Below are 18,422 nucleotides of genomic sequence, written 5' to 3' on the forward strand. Positions count from 1 at the left end.
TTTTATCTGCCTTAAGTTTCCCCCCTTATACCAAACTATTGCAGGTACAGCAGCCTTATACTCTTTACAGGTGATATTTGCTTTCAGCATGGGTTTTGAAGTTGCCATGGTTCAGAGATAAACTGTTTGGCTTGCATATCCCAGATTTAGTCTGGTGTTAAAGGATCTCCAGCAGCAGGCATGAGAAAGACCAGAGATTCTAGAGAACTGTTGCCAATCAGAGTACATGATACTGAGCTAAATAGACCAGTGGTATGGTTTGGTCTATGACTGCTTCAGATGTGCAAGTTTTTCCAGGCTCTTCTTTGTTTGCTTAGCACAAACAACAACAATAACCCAACCCTGAAACCAATTCCTCACAGTAGGCAGTGTTTCGAAAAGGTAACCCTTCATGTAACCCTCTTGACTACTGTGTCTAACACTGACAAATCATCGCTTGTGTTGGAACCTTATATTGCTTTTTAAACAATTTTGACTGACAGTCACGTCTACTGTAAACAGGAGGAACAGCCCTTGCCAGTGCAGAGCAGAAGGTCCTCTCTCAGCCGCATGTGCTACTTGACTATGATCCTGATGCTGTTGCTTCTCGGCTTGATTTTGACATCCATGTATGTCTGCAGATACTTCTCCATTACTGGCTCATCTCCGGTACGTATGGTGCAGCGCAGACATTTTTCTTGTATTCTCTAGCTTAACATATCACTCTGTACCATCAGTCTTTTTACCTCTTCTTCTGCCACATCTTGTTTGTCTTGTATAAACTTGTAAAGTGGCTTTTTGGTTGCCCCCTCCCTTTAAAACAGAGGCAGTGGCGTAGCGTGGGTTGTCAGCACCCGGGGCAAGGCAAGTAATTTGCGCCCCCTAACCCGTGGATTTTAGCACTCGAGTCTCTTCCACTAGATTAGTTAAAGAAACCCTTACCCCCTAAGCACATGTATTGTTTGTTATGAAAATACTGATGTAATTAAAGTAAAATGCATCTAAATACAAGTTTATTTTCAAACACTTCTCAGAAGAGCATCCTGGTGTCCGTAGCCTCCGCCAGGGCTGTAATGTGTTTCCAAGGAGAGGGCCTGTGCGGGGGGGGGGGGCACTGGTCCCCTGCAGAGCATGTTGTGCTAACTGGGGCCTGGGAGGCCTGGGTTCAAATCTTGGCTTTGCTGGGGGGCGCAGAAGGGAGGGCAGCTTGATTTCTGGGGCTTGGGGAGGGGGTCTTGCTGCAGGTCGTGCTCCAGGGGCTGGCTTGGAAGGAAAGGCCGGCGGCAGAAGCCGAAGGGCCGGCCTTGCGCCGAAAGGGCGCGTTCCCGCGGGAGCGGGGCTGCTGTGCCGCGCAGGGGCCGGGCCGGCTCCACTCCCTGTGCCGCGCAGGTGCTTGGCGAGGGGGCCGGGCCGGGCCGGGCCTCGCCTCCTGCGCCACGTCTGCTGGCCCCACAGCAAGAGCAAGAGCCGCCTGGACGCCGCGCAGGTGAGCGGGCCTGGGGGCTGGGGGGGTGCGCTTGCCCCCGGGCTGGCGCGGAGGTGCGGGGCCGGCTTGCCTACCTGCCTTCCTGCCTCCCTGCCAGCAAGCAGCCAGGCCGGCTGCGGCGCCAGGAAGGGTGGCTTGGCAGACGCTCGGCTCGGCGGGGCCGAATCCCGGCTGCGTCGTGCACGCATGTTGGGTGGTCTCGGCCAAGCGCGTGCATTCTCCGCCTGGCCCACCTCACCCGGTGGGGGTGAGGATAACATGCCACAGAGGGGAACGACGTGAGCCGTCTTGGGTCCCCACTGGAGAGGAAAGGGGTGGCGGGTCAGGTGAAGCGCCCTTTTGCCGGAGGGGAGGCTTCCCCTTGATACCCTGGCGGGCGAGGCGAGGCTGGAGCAGACTCTGGAGAAGAGCGGCTGCTGGGGATGGGGGGGTCTGCCCCCCCTCCCCCAGCCATGGAGACCCGGCCCCTCAGGGCAGAGAGCTGCGAGTGCGAGCGCGCCCCCCAGATGTTGCGCCCGGTGCGGCAGGTCCCCCCTGCACCCCCCACGCTACGCCACTGAACAGAGGTGGGGAACGTCAGCCCCTGGGGCTGTTTAAGGCCCATGAAATCATTTGGTCTGGCCCTTCATGGGTCCTGGCAGATCTCTAGCTCAGAAGGATCTAAGACTGGTGATCCGCACCCTCCCGGGGACAGGAATAGCCTCTATTCAAGACAGATGTGTTTGTTTTGCTGAGAAAAGGAACATTTTTTCCCCTTGCAGAACAGTCGTTAGCTATGGAGCTGCTAGGACCGCCCAAGAAACTGTGTTAACCCTTTCCCACCCGGGCCATGGAGAAACGTATTGGACGGCTAATTTTTAAGTTGATAATTTTGTATGGCCCGCAAATGAAGTTATAAATATCCAAATGGACCTTGGCGGAAAAAAGGTTTCCCACCCTGCTTTAAAAGGATATCTTAGAGCTGGAAAAAGTGTGAAATGGGAAAGGCAAAAAGATCAATGGATTGGAGCATGTTTCCTATAATGGCTGACTACAGAGTTTAATTCTTTTTCTTTTAGAAAAAAAAGATTTTAAAGAGGGTGAAGACAAATGGTACAGGTTTGTGAAAATGATGCATAGAGTGATGGAAATAGACAGAAAGAACTTTCCCCCCGTCCTATAATACTGGGGTCACACAGTATATGGGCAGTGGCTTCAGGATAGAAAAAAAAGAAGTAGGTTTTTGTTGAATGCATAATGATCTTGAGGAAGTCCCTGCCATAAGGTGAAGTGGTGGCCATTGGCTTAGAGAAATTTAAAAGAGAATGGACAAATTTATGGAGGATTGATCTATCAATGGATAGTCGCTATGATGGATGTCACGGTGTTCTCCATGTTCAGGAGCACTGTACCTGTAAGCTCCTGACCCTTCGAACCAGAAATCACCACAGAGTCATATAGAATCCAAGCAGATGGCTTTTACTGGTCAAAAAGGCAATACAGTGCATACAGGGAACTATGGCAGCTATGAGAGTCTCACTAGCCGAACGATAATATAAGGCAGTAAATGGCGGGAGATTATACAACATCAGCATACACAGACAGAGTCAACTTTCCCAGGAGCAGTATTCCCAGGCCTTGGTATGTGTGGTCGGCCTTGAGGCTAGACAGTACAGTACCGACACAGAAACAATACTGAAACCGAGATAGCAGCCTGACAGTACCTGAGACTGTCCTGTTTGTTCTCTTTTCTCCCATTCTTCTGCAATTTCACCAGTCATTGTGCATGTGTTTTCAAGATGGCAGCCTTGAAAATGTGCTGAGATTTTTAATTTTTGTGCTGCCACAAAACTAACCGATCAAGGACTGTCTCAGAGGGAGAAATCTAACGGCTACCAAGGCCCACATAGAGACAACTGTCATTAAAGCCTCCATTTCCACCCCAGTTAGAATGAGTCCAGAATGGGTTTTGCACATGCCTGTTTCACTGAGGACATTTAACCCTGCCCCTTTGAAGCCAGGAGGAGGCAGAGGGGCAAGTCAGGCAAAGGTGATTCTCACAGACCCACGCCTCACAATGAAATCTCACTCCTGCAGAATGAAGGGAGATGCTTCTCTCTTAGTGTGAGGGGGAAATTGTAGCCCCTCACCCTTTTCCCTGGCTCTGAGAAACAGAAGGAGGAGGGTGATGAGCCCTTCAGTAACTCACTGCTGAATAGAATAAAGTCTGGAGCCCCCCCCCCCAATATAAACTCAAAGCTGTAATCCTATACACACTTTCTTGATCTGATTGAGTACAGTAGGAGTTCTGATTTAACATGTATAGGATTGCATTATTAGTAGCAAATTTGCATATTATCAGTTTGTTATCAGAACATCTGATAAATGTTGGCTCCTGCAAGTCTCTTTTCTGGAACCAGCAATCTTTAATCTGGTTTGGGCAGGTTGTATGTAATTAATTACCCAGTGCTGAGGGAATGCCTTTGTCTTCAGCATGTTACCAAAGACTCTTTGTGTTACTTTACACCATGGAAAGTGAGTTCTTGAGTCGGAGTGTCGGTGAGTTCTGGATCAAAGAGAGATCTGCTGTGCTCATATCCTTTTGTGCCTCTTACTCTTCTGATCAGTGGGTTTTAGCAATGGAGCGCGTGCCAAGATTTCTCTCTTGCGTTGGGTATGCCTACTACTGTCGTAAACACCGTAGCCAAAGGAGAAGTTGCATTAGGTTGGCCCTTGCATAGAGAATGTCTTTTAAATGCAGTCTCCATCTTCTGCTGGGTTGCAAGAGAGGATAATAGGGACAAAACAAGAATGAATTGGCTACCCTGTCCTTTGCCCCACCAGTTCCAATAGGTACCACCCACCACTGGCTGCATGTATATTAGACCAGGAGCAGGTCTAGAAGGCCAGTAGATTGTGGTCCTCAGTGGAACAAACTGCGTCGTGTTGTTCGCAATGTTTTGAGCAGACTTCATTTGTCCACCTACATCAGTGTACTGCAGTTAAGAAGAGTGTGGGCCTGTGACTTCACCTTGTGCTGGTTCTACCAGTCAGTGCCATAGATGGTAGTGAGGGTGACTTTGCAGTATAGAGAGCAGAAGAAAAAAACTGTTTTTTCAAGTGGTATTCCTTGTTGCCTCCATTTTAGGAGGTTGAGAGTACAGGCAGCTGTCATCTTGATGTGCTCTTAGGCCTCTGGAGAGCTTTTCCTCCAGCCCTTGCAACAAAGGCCACCGTGGTGCCCATTTCTGATTACCTCGTACTTCTTTTTCGCAGACTTACTCAGAAAACTTCTTCCATTGTGGAGTTATTTATCAAGACCATTCCTACTCGCAGTTAAGGGAAGAAATGGAACTGCATGAGGATGTGAGGATTTACCTGGAGGAAGACTACGAACAGATCAACATTCCCATGCCACACTTTGGAGGAAGCGATCCTGCAGATATTATCCATGATTTTCAGCGGGTAAGAAATTAGAAACGGGGCACGGATACTGTGGTGGCTACAGGCAAAGGGCTGGAACATGAAGACTGTAACAGTAGCAGAGTGGAGTAGCTTGGAGAACGGCCCAGGTTGGGGAGGGGGTCCAGTGAGTTGTGCTTCCTCTTTACATGTTGCCAAGGTGACCTTCTAAACAACTTGCATGCTGGGCGTGTGTAAGCTCCTTTTCTAATGTTACACCCTAGGTGCAGTGGGGGAAGGGTCGCTTTGTCTCTTTCCTAAGAACTTCCAAAACCATCTTCAGAATCTTGGCTCTGACCATGTTCAGGTATCACTGCAAGCTTCAGTTAAACTCCACTAGTTGCTGTGTTTGTGTGCCTAAAATTGGATTTCACAAGTTCTAGTACAGTGGGTTTTACAATTACAGGAGGCTGAGCTCAAAGTTAGGAGCCATCCTCCAGGCTAAGGGCTTTTCTGAAAGGGTTTTTTCATTGGTTCTGGTCCCATAATGCTTTGGTTTATCCCCTGATTTCTGGATGGATTTTTGTGCCTTTAGTTTTCACTTTGGGTCTTCCACCCTCACCCCGTGTTTTTTTTTCCTGTCTCTTTTGAGACCACTTTTACCCTGATGTGTTTGTGGAAGCCAATTTTAAGTCAACTTTTTCCTAGTGTGTAATGTTTCCATCAGTTTTCTTTGTCCCACCCACCTCCATCCCACTTTTCAATGACTGGAATGTCATCATCATTAAACCACTCCCTCTCCCTCTCAAGACGAGTGGTTTCAGGGTTTTTTTAAAAGAAAAATGCCTCTAAAATATCAATATAAAGCTATAGTGTTGTAACGATGGTTTAAGCAGGTTCTCTGAATTCCCAGCTTCCATTTTTTTTAAAAAAAAGTCTCTATCTACCTCCCTCACAGAAATATAAGGAAAAAGACTAGATACTTTTTTTTTTTTTAAATGGAAGTTGGGAATTCAGGAAACCTACTTAAAATATCATTTCAAGTATCATTTTGGGGCATTTTTTAAAAATGGGGGCTGTTCTGATCCCACCGATGACACCGATAGACAACAGCACCCTCCCTTGAGATCCTCATTATTAAAGTGGAAATAAATAAACTGACACCACAGCTGTAATGCACAGGGAGGAAAGATATGCGGAAGAATCCTGACCAAACCGATTCCAGTGCTTGTGGATCGACTCCCAAGAAAATCAGGAGTAACTTGAGTGTGCGGAAGAAGTCTAAGTGAAGATGGAACAAAGCATTTGTGCAGCAGGATTAACTTCCTTCTCTAGCAATAATGCCCCTCCTGAGCATTCCATGAAAGGTGCAGGGGAACAAATCTGTGCAGCCCATTTCCTCCCGAAGGAAGGATGCCTGGTTGTGTGCAGTGGAGGACTGTACTGGATTAGTGCCTTCTGGCACATCAAATGCTAGCATACAGTTTAATGTAATGTGTAACTTAGTGGTAACACCTCAGTGTATGTCTGAAAGGTCCGGGCATGACAAAGTCAAATTCTCCCTTTTTCTTGTCAAAATTAAATATACCCCTGTTGCATTTTTTTGCTTGAGTCCATGAGTCTGTTTTGAGTCCATTCTACGTGTTTTGGTTTCAGGGGCTGACAGCATATCATGACATAGCCCTTGATAAATGCTATGTCATTGAGCTGAACACCACTATCGTCATGCCACCTCAGAGCTTCTGGGAGCTTCTCATTAATGTGAAGGTAGGAGGGAAAACGCTTTTTATGTCTGTTTAAATATTTTAAACATCATGTCAACTTCCCTGAGCCCTGCTTAAGCGTGTGTGTGTGTGAGATATAAGTCGAAAATATAAATACATAAACAAACAAACAAACAAACAAATAAATGTTAGCTCATGTGTCCTTTCCTGGAGCAGAAATGGCAGTCCCAACAAACCACAGTTTGCTTTGACACCCAGATTGCTCACAAACCAGGTTTGTAGTCAAGAGAGCAAACAACTATTGGTCATGGTGTCCAATCTGGACATCACAACAAATTGTGGTTAGTTGGAAACTAGGAAGTCCTTAGTAATATCCAAGCCATGCACAAGGGGAATTGTGAGGGAAGGTGCAAGCCGAAAGATTTCCGAGGCTTAATCCCTTACCAAAAAGACATGGGTCCCAATATATGTGTTGGATCCAGCCACCCTTTTCACTTAGTCACACCCAGCTTCCCTCCACATTATAGCTCCTGTCTCGCATGGCTTTTTTTTTTTTTTTTGGCATGCAGGCCCCATAACTCTTAGCATAACCTTTTTTTGGTGTCCAAAGAGGACCCCTCCTTCCTATTTCACCAGAAGAAAAGCTACTTGGGTCTAATCCAATGGTTGGAAGGTGCACAATATAACAACTTTACTGAAGCTATGCAGGCCTAATATGGAATACACCAGGTATGTGAACAGACTGCTAGACTTGATGGCCTTTGGTCTGATGGGCCTTGGTCTGATCCAGTAGGGCCTTTCTTGTGTTCTTATGTCTTTTTTTAACATCCTGTAGTCTAGTAACCTGTCAGGTCTGTACCTACGATTTGAACTTGGGAACCCAAATTCTGCTTTCAAAATGCATCGGGCAAGATCCAATCTGCTGCAGTCATACTGTCCCTGTGTGGATTGATCATCAGAGGGAGGAATTTGTTTCTCCTAAGGTGTGTGTGTGTGCGAGTGTATGTGCATGACACAGAGAGATGGGGAGTGTGGGGCCTGCTGCAGATCTGTTCCCCACCTGCTTAGTTTATTCTGTGCTTCTAGTGTTATGTAGCAAGTATGTGGCTGCATCTCTTCGTCGACATTGTACAAGTGTCCGCTGCTTATTTGCTATCCTCCCCAATACTGTCCCATCTTTCTGAAACCCCTTAGACGTTGCAACATCCCATTATGTTAAATTCCATTAATTTATTTTGCTGCTTTTTGTTTGATGCCAACCATTCTCTTCCAGCTGGAATCCAGCAATACCCAGTTATTTTGACATATACTGCAAATTACACTTCACTCTGCAATTGTGTTTTCATCTATCAATTTCTTTTCCATAAAGAAGTGAATCAAAAGTTCACTGTAAAGCGAAACACATTATTGCTCCAAGAAACAGACAGTGCTGACAATTGAAGAACTCTGAAACCATGCAAAGCTATTTGTGTTGAATGCTGGTGGAGCGTTTTGTGGGAAATAATTGGCCTCAACTCTAGGACTTGCCAGTATTGAAGCTGAGCATTACCGTCATTTTTAATTCCTGTGTAATCTTTCATCAAATGAGTACTATATTTACTGAAAATAACACAGAACTGGTAAACTTGCATCACTATGTTAATGGAATAGCTCTTTCAGTTTTGATGTAAAGCTACTGTTGTAGTTAATTTTGTCAGTCATGTCTTAGTCTTCTGTGAAATTCTACTGTGTGTTTAAGTCCTCTCCTCAAAGATAATTACCCAACTTGAAAGACCTTTTCATCAAACTCATTATTTACAGTGCAGTCCTAAGTAGTGCAGTTACACCCTGCTAAGTCTGTTGAAGAGAATTGGCTTTAGAAGGTTGTAACTCTGTTTAGGAGTGCAGTTTCATTTACTCAGGAACTACATCTCACTCAGTACTCATTGTTCTGTTTGCAATGGCTTACATCAGTCTTGTAAGAGCAAAAGAGTTTTTCAACATTCTAATATTGAAGCCGCTCCTGAATTGCAAAATGGAGCATATGTAGCTGAAATAGACGTTCACAAATAAGTAACATTCAGAATATGTTGACTGCTGGTTTTATAGCTTGGATCTTTTGTTCAGGTCTTTTCCAAACAAAATCAGTCCTTTTAGTACATGTTAGGACAAAAAAATTCTCAACGTGAGGCTCCATTCAACAATGGAGCCTCATGTTGAGAATTTTTTTGTCCTAACGGTTTGGAATTAGGAATTATTTTTGAGATGGGCATTGATTGCCCCCCTAGTCATTTCTACATCATGGTAATGTAATAATTACATGATAACTTAAGAGGAAACTTGCTGCTTGTATTTCTGCTGCTTAGAGTTTTTTCTTTACACCCCCCCCCCCCATTAGTTTACTTTTTTTCTGCTGGACATTTTCTGTAGAAAATCCTTTTCTGTCTTTCCAGCTGTTTTTCTTTTCCTTCATTAAGGTTTTAAAAAAATATGCATATGCTATGTATTTATTCTCCTTTTCATCCATGGAGCTCAGTCCTAAAGACTTTTTAAATATAGTGCCTGAACTGGCGCAAAACAGGCTATCACATATCAAGTGAATTGACTTGCAACTGAATAAATGGCTCTGACGACTAAACTACTTTTAGTTGATAACTGTACCCAGTTTTGCTCTTCTCCCTTCCCATTAATGCATTTTGTGCTCCCTAGCAACTTTGATGCATAAAAAGATCCCACCTACTGAGACGATATTTGTGCTAGCTTTCTGACTCTTGGCTGTATTTTGCTTCCATATGACAACCCTGATCAGTCACATTATGCTGACAAATCCCTGCCCTGGATACTTAGTGGCTGGTAACAAATGGGTCCAGTTAGTCGTTAAGGTTTCTCAGTGAAAACCATTCAGTGCTAATCATCTTTAGATATTTGCCTTTTCCTGTTGCAGAGGCTTTAAAGCTGTAGTGGTACTCCTATGATTTCTTACAAATAACCTTTTTGGAGAGGTTGGAAAATAGTGGTCAGTTTTCTTCTGGGGGTGCCACATTAGGATTTACTTGGAGTGGAGTGGATGTTTCAGCACAACAAGGGGCAACGTTCCCATCAAGGCTCAAAGAATGTGATCAGGGTTAAATCTTGAGTTAGATCTGTGCTTGAATATATTCAATTGCCAAAAAAAGCTTTGCATTTTAAGAATTTTTGGTTGTGCATACTACCTTCTACTTTTTATATATATAGGTGCTTCTGAAGAATAATAATGTATGGTCTGAAATGTGGAGGTGGGCAGGTAGATGGGGGCTGTATATGTCCTTCCTTTATGATATGGCATTCATGTAGTTCCCAAAACTCTTGAGTCAAGGATTTTTAATCTCTGTTGCTTCTGTAGTTGCTTGTCCCTAAATTACTAATGAACAAGAAGGTACTGGTCTCTTTCATGTACACCTGAGACAAAATGCATCCAGATAGTCTACCTTTGACTATCAACATAATGCACATTGCTTGTAATTGTACAATCATTCTTTCTCTGCTTTTTTAACGCAGATGGATCAATAGCTTAACTTTTATAGAACTATTGTGTTAATGTCTGCAAAGCCAGCTAATAGCGTGAGACAGCAATATTCTGCAAGAGTGTATTGATTTAGCCTGCCTTTCTGACACAACAGCATAGCTGGGTGTTAAAGTACCTTGTTCTCTTGGAGTTTTCTAATATCTCAGGAGGTAATCGTTGAGCCAGGAAGTGGGGAGGGAATATGCTAGTGACATGACTTGCTTAGTCCTGTTAACTATCTGTTCAGTTGATAGTGTTCAGATGGGATCCCAGTTGGATCGTTCTGCTTATGGTCTGCTTTGTGTAAGCCAGTTTTGTACAGGGGGAGGGAGGAGAGTCAAATTTTAAGGCTTTCCCATTCTTCTGAGTGATTGACTTTAGGGAGGACGTTCAAGCCCTCTCTAGCTATGCGAATGGTTCTTCCCCACCCAGGCTGTAGCATTCTTAAGTCCCCTTAAAGTGCGATGTAACGAAGAGAAGAAACAAAACTGTACGCAGTTCTGCTTAGAGCCTCTTACTTCCCATGTGAAGACCCAGGGAATAAAATGTATAGCTCTGCAGTGGCAAAATACTTTTCAACCACAGATATCGCACTGCAACATCTCCTGTTATTTTTTATTACGGTGATAGCATCCATATATGTATACATGTGTGGTGTATAGTAACAAAAGTAGAAGATGGGCCCGTGCCTCAAGAAACGTATAAGCTAAATTTGGCCTAGTTAGAGAGCATGGAAGGAGCCCCGTGGCGCAGAGTGTTAAGCTGCAGTACTACAGTCAAAAGCTCTGCTCATGACCTGAGTTCGATCCCGACAGAAGTCGGTTTCAGGTAGCCGGCTCAAGGTTGACTCAGCCTTCTATCCTTCCGAGGTCGGTGAAATGAGTACCCAGCCTGCTGGGGGTAAAGGGAAGGTGAGTGGGGAAGGCACTGGCAAACCACCCCGCAAACAAAGTCTGCCTTGGAAATGTCGGGATGTGACGTGACCCCATGGGTCAGGAATGACCCGGTCCTTGCACAGGGGACCTTTACCTTAGAGAGCATGCCGTCCACGCTGGCTGATGAGTCAGGGAAGAAGTTGGTCTAGCCTTTTTTTGTCCTTTCAAGTTACAAAGACCAACTATTTCCATTTGGGAGAAGTTTGCCAGTGCTAGTTTGCATTGAAATAAAATTGCCCAGCGATCATTTGTATATCTGAACTCAGGCATCCTTCTCCTCTCCACTAGTTTTGCATCATCTTGGGTGATGAAGATGAGTGGCTGTTCTTAGGTCCACATCTTCACACTCCAGTAAATTATTTCTGAAGGGTGAAATTCCTGGCCATGTGGTGCTCTAACAAAGGGGAAGCATTTTGTTTTTCTGATGTTGAAATGCCATCAGTTTATCTCGCTGAATTGGAAGTTCTCAGGATTCTGCGCATTTAATTCTGTGATTTCAGAAAGGGGTCTACCTGCCACAAACCTACATAATCCAGGAGGAGATGATAGTCACGGAGCACGTCACTGACATGGACCAGCTGGGCTCCTTCATTTATCATCTGTGCCGCGGCAAAGAGACGTATAGGCTGAAGCGTAGAACTTCAAGGAGACGTAAGGAAACAGCTTTGCCTTGTTTTGTTTGTGTGCTTTGCTGCTGAACGATGCTATGGATTGAGAGAAGCTTCTCTCTTTCTTTTCAATACCGCAGTTGACTTCTGTGCGTTTCCAGAAGATGACAGTTTTGGAAGAAATCTAACCAGTGGTGCCATTTTTTATAACTGCCTCTACTTGGGTGTCCATTGAGTGTCACGTTTTTAATTGATTATAGGAACTTCCATATGGAATGGTATAATACTGGTTATTGTTTCTGTTATCTGTTGCAGCCTTTAAAAAAAAAAAAGCAACATTGCCCTGGTAGGGTACATTCACCAGTTAAGGCAGGGGACCCTAGCCTTGTTGACCCTGTAGGTGATTTTGGTATCTTGAGGATAGTAGTGGTCACCACAACAAAAGAATGCCAGGGATGGGGGTAGACCCAATCAGAGGTGGCTGGTACAGGGCTGAGTCTCATCACAAAATAGTAGGAAGTTCAAGAGGTTCCAAGCCAGGAGTCCTCCCATGATGGAGGCAACCTTCCAACTGAGTGATCCCTGCACATACATAAGTGACGCCTCCTGGGCTCTTCCGAACTACCTCCTACTCCACTGAGGTGGGGGAGAGACCAGGATTGACTCTTTGCTTTGGGGAAGAAATACTTGGAATAAGCATGTAGATGCCAAGAAACATATTGACAGGCACCATGTTGGGGTCACCAAATTAAGGCAGTCTTCGGTGGGGGGGGGGAGCTAGATACTGAGAAATTGCAGGCCTCTAGGAAAGTTATGCAGAACATATAATTAGGAACGCTGGACTAGACTTAAATGAAGGTGGAGCTAAAATTTTGGGGAAGGAACATTAACAATTTGAGATATACTGATGATACTATATTACTGGCAGAAAATAGTGAAGACTTGAAATGACTACTGCTGAAAGTTAAAGGAGAAAGTGCCAAAGCAGGACTACAGCTGAACATCAAGAAGACAAAAGTAATGACTACTGGGGAATTACTTAACTTTAAGATTGACAATAAGGAAACTTAAATTGTTCAAGACTTTCTATTCCTTGGCTCCATCATCAACCAAAAAGGAAATTGCAGCCAAGAAATCAGAAGGAGATTGAGACTGGGAAGGGCAGCCATGAAGGAGCTAGAAAATATTCTTAAGTGTAGGGATGTGTCACTGGCAACCAAGATCAAGTTAATTCATGCCATCGTATTCCCTATTACTATGTATGGGTGTGAAAGCTGGACAATGAAGAAAGCTGATAGGAAGAAAGTAGACTCCTTTGAAATGTGGTGTTGGAGAAGTGTGTTACGGATACTGTGGACTGCCAAAAAAACAAATCAGTGGGTTATAGATCAAATCAAACGTGAACTGACCATAGAAGCTAAAATGACTAAACGGAGGCCATCATACTTTGGGCACATCATGAGAAGACAAGAGTCACTGGAAAAGACCATCATGCTAGAAAAAGGGGAGGGCAGCAGGAAAAGAGGAAGACCCAACAAGAGATGGATTGACTCTATAAAGGAAGCCACAGCCCTCAGTTTGCAAGACCTGAGTAAGGCTGTCAAAGATAGGACATTTAGGAGGACATTGATTCATAGGGTCGCCATGAGTCGGCAGCAACTTGACAGCACTAAACACACCCGCAAGGAAATTATTATGCCAAACCTCTGAAATTGCCTTATACAGAATCAGATCATTGGGTCAACGAGGCCAGTATTGCCTACTCTGACAAACAGAGGTCTTCTAGTCTCGTGCAGAGATTTTTTCCAGCCTTGCTAATGGGAAACAGGTGGGACTGTACGTGGGGCCCTCTGCATGCCAAGCATGATGTTTGTCACTGAACTACAGCCCTGCCAACTGAGCGCAGTCCATCAGGAAGATCTCAAAAAAAGCCTGTTTAAATTGCATGGGAGTTCTTTGCTGTTGCATAGTTCCCATTCAGTGGGGTAGGCTTTGTGCGTGAGGACTTACCAGTGAATTGTGCTTTACTGCCATAACAGTTGCCCTGCTCAGCAACACAGGCAATCCAATAACGTGGACGGCTAATGCTGCAGTAAATATGCCTTCTGTACTTGACACACATTTTGTTCTTGAGTTAGCACCGCTAAGTTTTGTTTTTTTACTCTTCATTTTGGTGAGGCAGTGATCTGCTATCTGGTCCTTCTGTCTAATGCTGAGGTTTTAAAAAGGTTCAGAAAATCTGCTTACTTGGTTCTGACTTCAGGTTGAATATTTCATCTGCTGTTAACCTCTGTACTGCACTTGGAACCCTGGCCTTTTATAAAGATTATGTCACAAATGAAAGAATTGGTATATATTGTCAAAACGTTGCAGCCGTTTATTACACAGACAGCAGCGCCTGAGCAAAACAATGCTGAATCAGCAAAACACCTTCAGAAGCACAAGTAAGGAAGAATAAAAAGCTGACCGCAATTTGATGTAGTCTCTATCATCACATTTGAACTTCTGTGCACTGCATTTTTTTAATTCATCCTGATTTGCAGAGAGCAGTTGTTTCTATTTCTCTGCAGCCCCTATCCACTGCCCATTATTTCCCATTGGATGGCTCACCAGAAACTAAGGATGGAAATAGCTAGCGAAAAAGCCATCAGTGCTGACTGAAGGCAGCAATTTTCAAGACATTTACATCTGCACTTTTGGATGAATAAGGAACCTTCTAAGCCAGTGGTAGGAAATGGTGGGTGGTGGATGTGAACCCACATGGCAGAAGAAAGAGGAATAATTGCCTGCTGCAAATCAGTACCAATCCAGGTCTGATGCATTGTCTTCATCAGCAACTTGCCCATTCAATTTAACTTTTTATTATTCAGTTGCTTGATCATTTAAAGTCTCTGTTGGATGGAACAATGTAGACCTCATCATTTATTATTAAGACAATACTTGGATGTATTTTAACTTTCCTTTGCTGATGCAGATTGTTTTGGGTAGGAGAATAGTTTTTGATATTTGCTTTTTTAAATTAAACGCAACAGACAATAAGCTGTTCGCATTTCCTGGTGCATCAGGAATGTTTTCATATTTTTGTTTCCAGCTGCTTGAACTGGCTATATTCCTGCTTCCTAAAACATTTCATCTGACACCAAAGTTAACCGAGCTTTTCTTTCTGGTCCCATTTTCTAGATATCCATCGACGTGCAGCAGAGAGCTGTCATCATATTCGCCATTTTGAAAACACCTTTGTGGTTGACACAGCAATTTGTCAGAAGTTGTGAGAACCACTCGCCGGATTTCACCTTCCTGTGCTTTGCTTCTACTCATCCATGCAGGCTCTCTCTTCTGGAGAGAGAATTCGGCTTATTTTTCTTCTAGCTCCCATTGCTTGTGCATCACTAACTTCTCAGGTCGCATGTGATCAAACACCGACCTTTGGTGTCTCTGTATTGCATTTGCTTCTTAGACTTTGCTTAAATTTCACAGTTACCCTAAAATGTGACTGGGAAGGGAAGGTTCCTTGTAAAAACTGGCCCAGTAATCTCTTCTGGGAGTGCACGGCATACTCTGAGAAATGTAAATATGGAAGCACAGAAGACTCTTAATGTGAATGGCTGGCCATTTGTTGACCTGGGGAGAAAGAAGTTAAGTGACAGTGAAAACTTGTGGACGCATTCGACCTTTCAGGGCTGAATATAACATGCCATTATTTTGTTAGTGTTACATCAGTGTAGAAATCACTTTTCCATAGCTCAGTCCGTTGTTAACAGAAAAATCCACCAATAAAATTGCTGCCCTAAAACGGATAGAAAGGTGCCTCTAGAAAGACTTTCTGCAGCCCAGTGTAGAAGTTCATAGACTTGCGAAGTCTGTTGATTCTAGATTTATTGCTCTGAAAAGCAGCATATGAGGTTTTTGTTGTGCTCGCTTGCATGTAAGGGTGTTATTTCCTTGCAGTAGCCACAACCCCAAGATGCAAGATGTACACGCTTGAGCAGCAATCCAGGTCTGTTCTGGAAGCTGTTGCTGGCAAAGACATCTTAAAGTGGGCTCCTTTCCTCCTTAGCAGTCTACGAAGACAGTCCTGAACTTGAGCGTGTGAGTCTTGAATCTCAATATAATTCCTGCCGGCAGTGTGAATTAAGCTCCCTGGGGGGTGTAACAAGTCGAGTAGGGGTCTAATAGAGAAAACGATCTAGAGCCTAACATAAAGGAAGAAAGGGTGGCAAACCAGCTGAGTGTGCTTAATCAGCCAGTGTCTTATTGTGTCACTGTGCTGAATAATGAACCATTTTTGCACCTTTACTGCTCTTCCAGCACAGGTTAACAGGCCAAAATGGACTAGCTGTTGATATTCTGACTCTTTTAGGTTTGCTTGCCTAGCCACTGTGCCTCGGTTTGTAGCAATCACCATAACAAGCAGCTGTGTTTTCTTCTGCACTGACTAGTCTAGTATTCTCCTTTGCAGTTGTTTTTAAGTGGATCGCGTACTCAACTCTGTGTGCTTTTATTTGCAGGTAAAAAATGGACTCTTTCTCGTTTTTCTTTTGGAGAGATGAGTACTAAGCAGTTGTTTTGTTAGCTAAGAGCTTGGACCTGCTGTTTGACTTCTTTGGGAGTTTTGGTGCAATATTTTGGAAAGTCATTTAGCATTCAATGGCTGGAGATAATGGGAGGCTGCACTTACAATTGCCAGTTTGACTCTTCTTTCTCACATTCTTCCTACCCAAGGGTGGCATGGGACAGTCAAGAGGAAGAAGAGTTGGTTTTTATATGCCAACTTTCTCTACCACTTAAGGAAGACTCAAACCAGCTTACAATCACCTTCCCTTCCCCTACCCACAACAGACACCCTGTGAGGTTGGTGGGGCTGAGAGAGCTCTAAGAGAGCTGTGACTAGCCCAAGTTCACCCAGCTGGCTTCATGTGTAGGAGTGGGGAAGCCAACCCAGTTCATCAGATTAGTGTCCGCCACTTATGTGGAGGAGTGGTGACTCAAACCCGGTTCTCCAGATTAGAGTCCACTGCTCCAACCCACTGCTGTTAACCACTACACCATGCTGGGGTGAAGCAATGAGGAAGTCCCCGCCTGCAAAATCTGACAAACATGAGTGTTAGCCATCACTACTAGAATCTTCATGCTGCATCATTAGACTTCAGTATTTGTCCTGGATTGTATGCCCCACACATAAAACTAAGCTATGCATACAGGAGGAAAGAATAGCTCCCTGTTTCTCTTCCCCAATTAAATCTCTAAACGTGAGAATTTGAATTACAGACCATGATCAAGATGCCTAGAATCCATGTCAACTATAGTTGATATGAAATAATGCATTGACACAGTTACCTAACAGAACTTGGATATTTTTGGTTCTAGATTAATTTTGCAGGAGGCAAGGAATGGCAATTGAGGTGCATGTAACATGAAGGCCTCTAGCTGTCTAGTGTGCAGGGGATGTGAGATTCATAGAATAGAACACACCAAGGCATGCCTTAACATCACTTGCAGATAAAGAGGTCCCTCCAAAACAGCCAAGGTTCCTTTTCTTTCTGCCTTGGGGTGGGGTGGGGCTAAAGTTGATGTGAATTTCAGGTTGATTCCACTGACTTGTGCCATGCCTCATTGGGTCACCTTGGACCAGTCTCACACTTTCAGCCTAACCTACTCCACAGGGTTGTTGTGAGGATAAAATAGAGGAGTGGGGAATGATATAAACCACTTCGGGTCCCCATTGGGGAAAAAGGTGGAGTATAAATGAGGTTAAAAAATTAAAAATAAATATTCTTTGTTTGACAGCATATCTGGTTAATTCCTACTTATATAGAAAAGAGTGGCACTTTTGAAAGGAGGGGAAGGAAAAAAGGAAATGCATACATGTACAATCATTAATGCAATAGAACTAAACTTTAACATAATTGAGCCAATTGTACTATAAACAGGGGTTTTTGGGGAGTGGGGAGTGGGATAGAGGAGAAGCAGTGTACGTACTGGGCTTCCCAAACTCTGGGGTACTTTAACACAAATTAGTCCCTGTGTTGAGTGCCAGATGGCCTTTAATTTGTTGTAGTCCTAAACACCCTTCCTTGGACAGAGTCTTGTTGTTCTGTTACTTTTGGGTTGGGCTCTCGGGCGCTTCTAGGTCACATCTTGGTATAGAGCCTCCTCCAGAGTATGGTTTAGATAGCAAGGACAGATTACCGTAGTGAAAGAAATAGCACATCATATGCTTAGTAATAATTGCTTGATAGGTTTACGCTCTGCATTTGCTTCTGTACCAATCCATGCCTTCAGCTTAGAAATCTAACCTTTTTTGGTTTGGTTCTGCCTGCTTTTAAATTGGTCGTGAATCTTAAATTTGTGCAAAATCTGAATTACAAAGACAACTAAAGTTGATTCAATGAGTCAGAACATCAATACTCTAGAGGGTGGGGGGAGACCCTTTACTGCTTTATATATTTTGTCTGTTAAAAAAATCTTACCTTTTAGAAAAAAATTAATGAAAATTAAATATTTTACTTCTGGTTTAAGTTGTCTATCTCTTCATTTGTGCTTATGTAAAGATAACCTATAAAGGTGTTGTTTCTGAGAAATTCTAATTTGATAGCTGGGATTACAATTCTTAAAATAATGATCATTGTTTTCTCTCAGTTATAATGGTTGTGGGTAGATGTTAATTCTTATGGCTTGGATCCTTTACTCCACTGCCCCACCACTTCTGCGTGATCTTGCACACGTGGGAAGTTCTAGCAGCAGAGAAAGTGAGCACCCGTGGCGGAGGAAAGCCTCCAGAGCAAC

General features: G+C 43.9%; 1 protein-coding gene across 1 annotated transcript; it reads left to right on the forward strand.

Moving 5' to 3' along the window:
* Positions 1-506: 506 nt before the first annotated feature.
* On the forward strand, positions 507-15,100 carry ITM2C (integral membrane protein 2C). Its single transcript, XM_056850157.1, has 5 exons — positions 507-648; positions 4,721-4,909; positions 6,503-6,613; positions 11,529-11,679; positions 14,817-15,100. Exons 1-5 carry the CDS (start codon positions 550-552, stop codon positions 14,906-14,908), a joined length of 642 nt encoding a protein of 213 aa, XP_056706135.1. The 5' UTR covers positions 507-549; the 3' UTR covers positions 14,909-15,100.
* The last annotated feature ends 3,322 nt before the right edge of the window (positions 15,101-18,422 follow it).

The sequence above is a fragment of the Euleptes europaea genome, chromosome 5 (genome assembly GCF_029931775.1).
Source record: "Euleptes europaea isolate rEulEur1 chromosome 5, rEulEur1.hap1, whole genome shotgun sequence".
NCBI lineage: Eukaryota > Metazoa > Chordata > Lepidosauria > Squamata > Sphaerodactylidae > Euleptes > Euleptes europaea.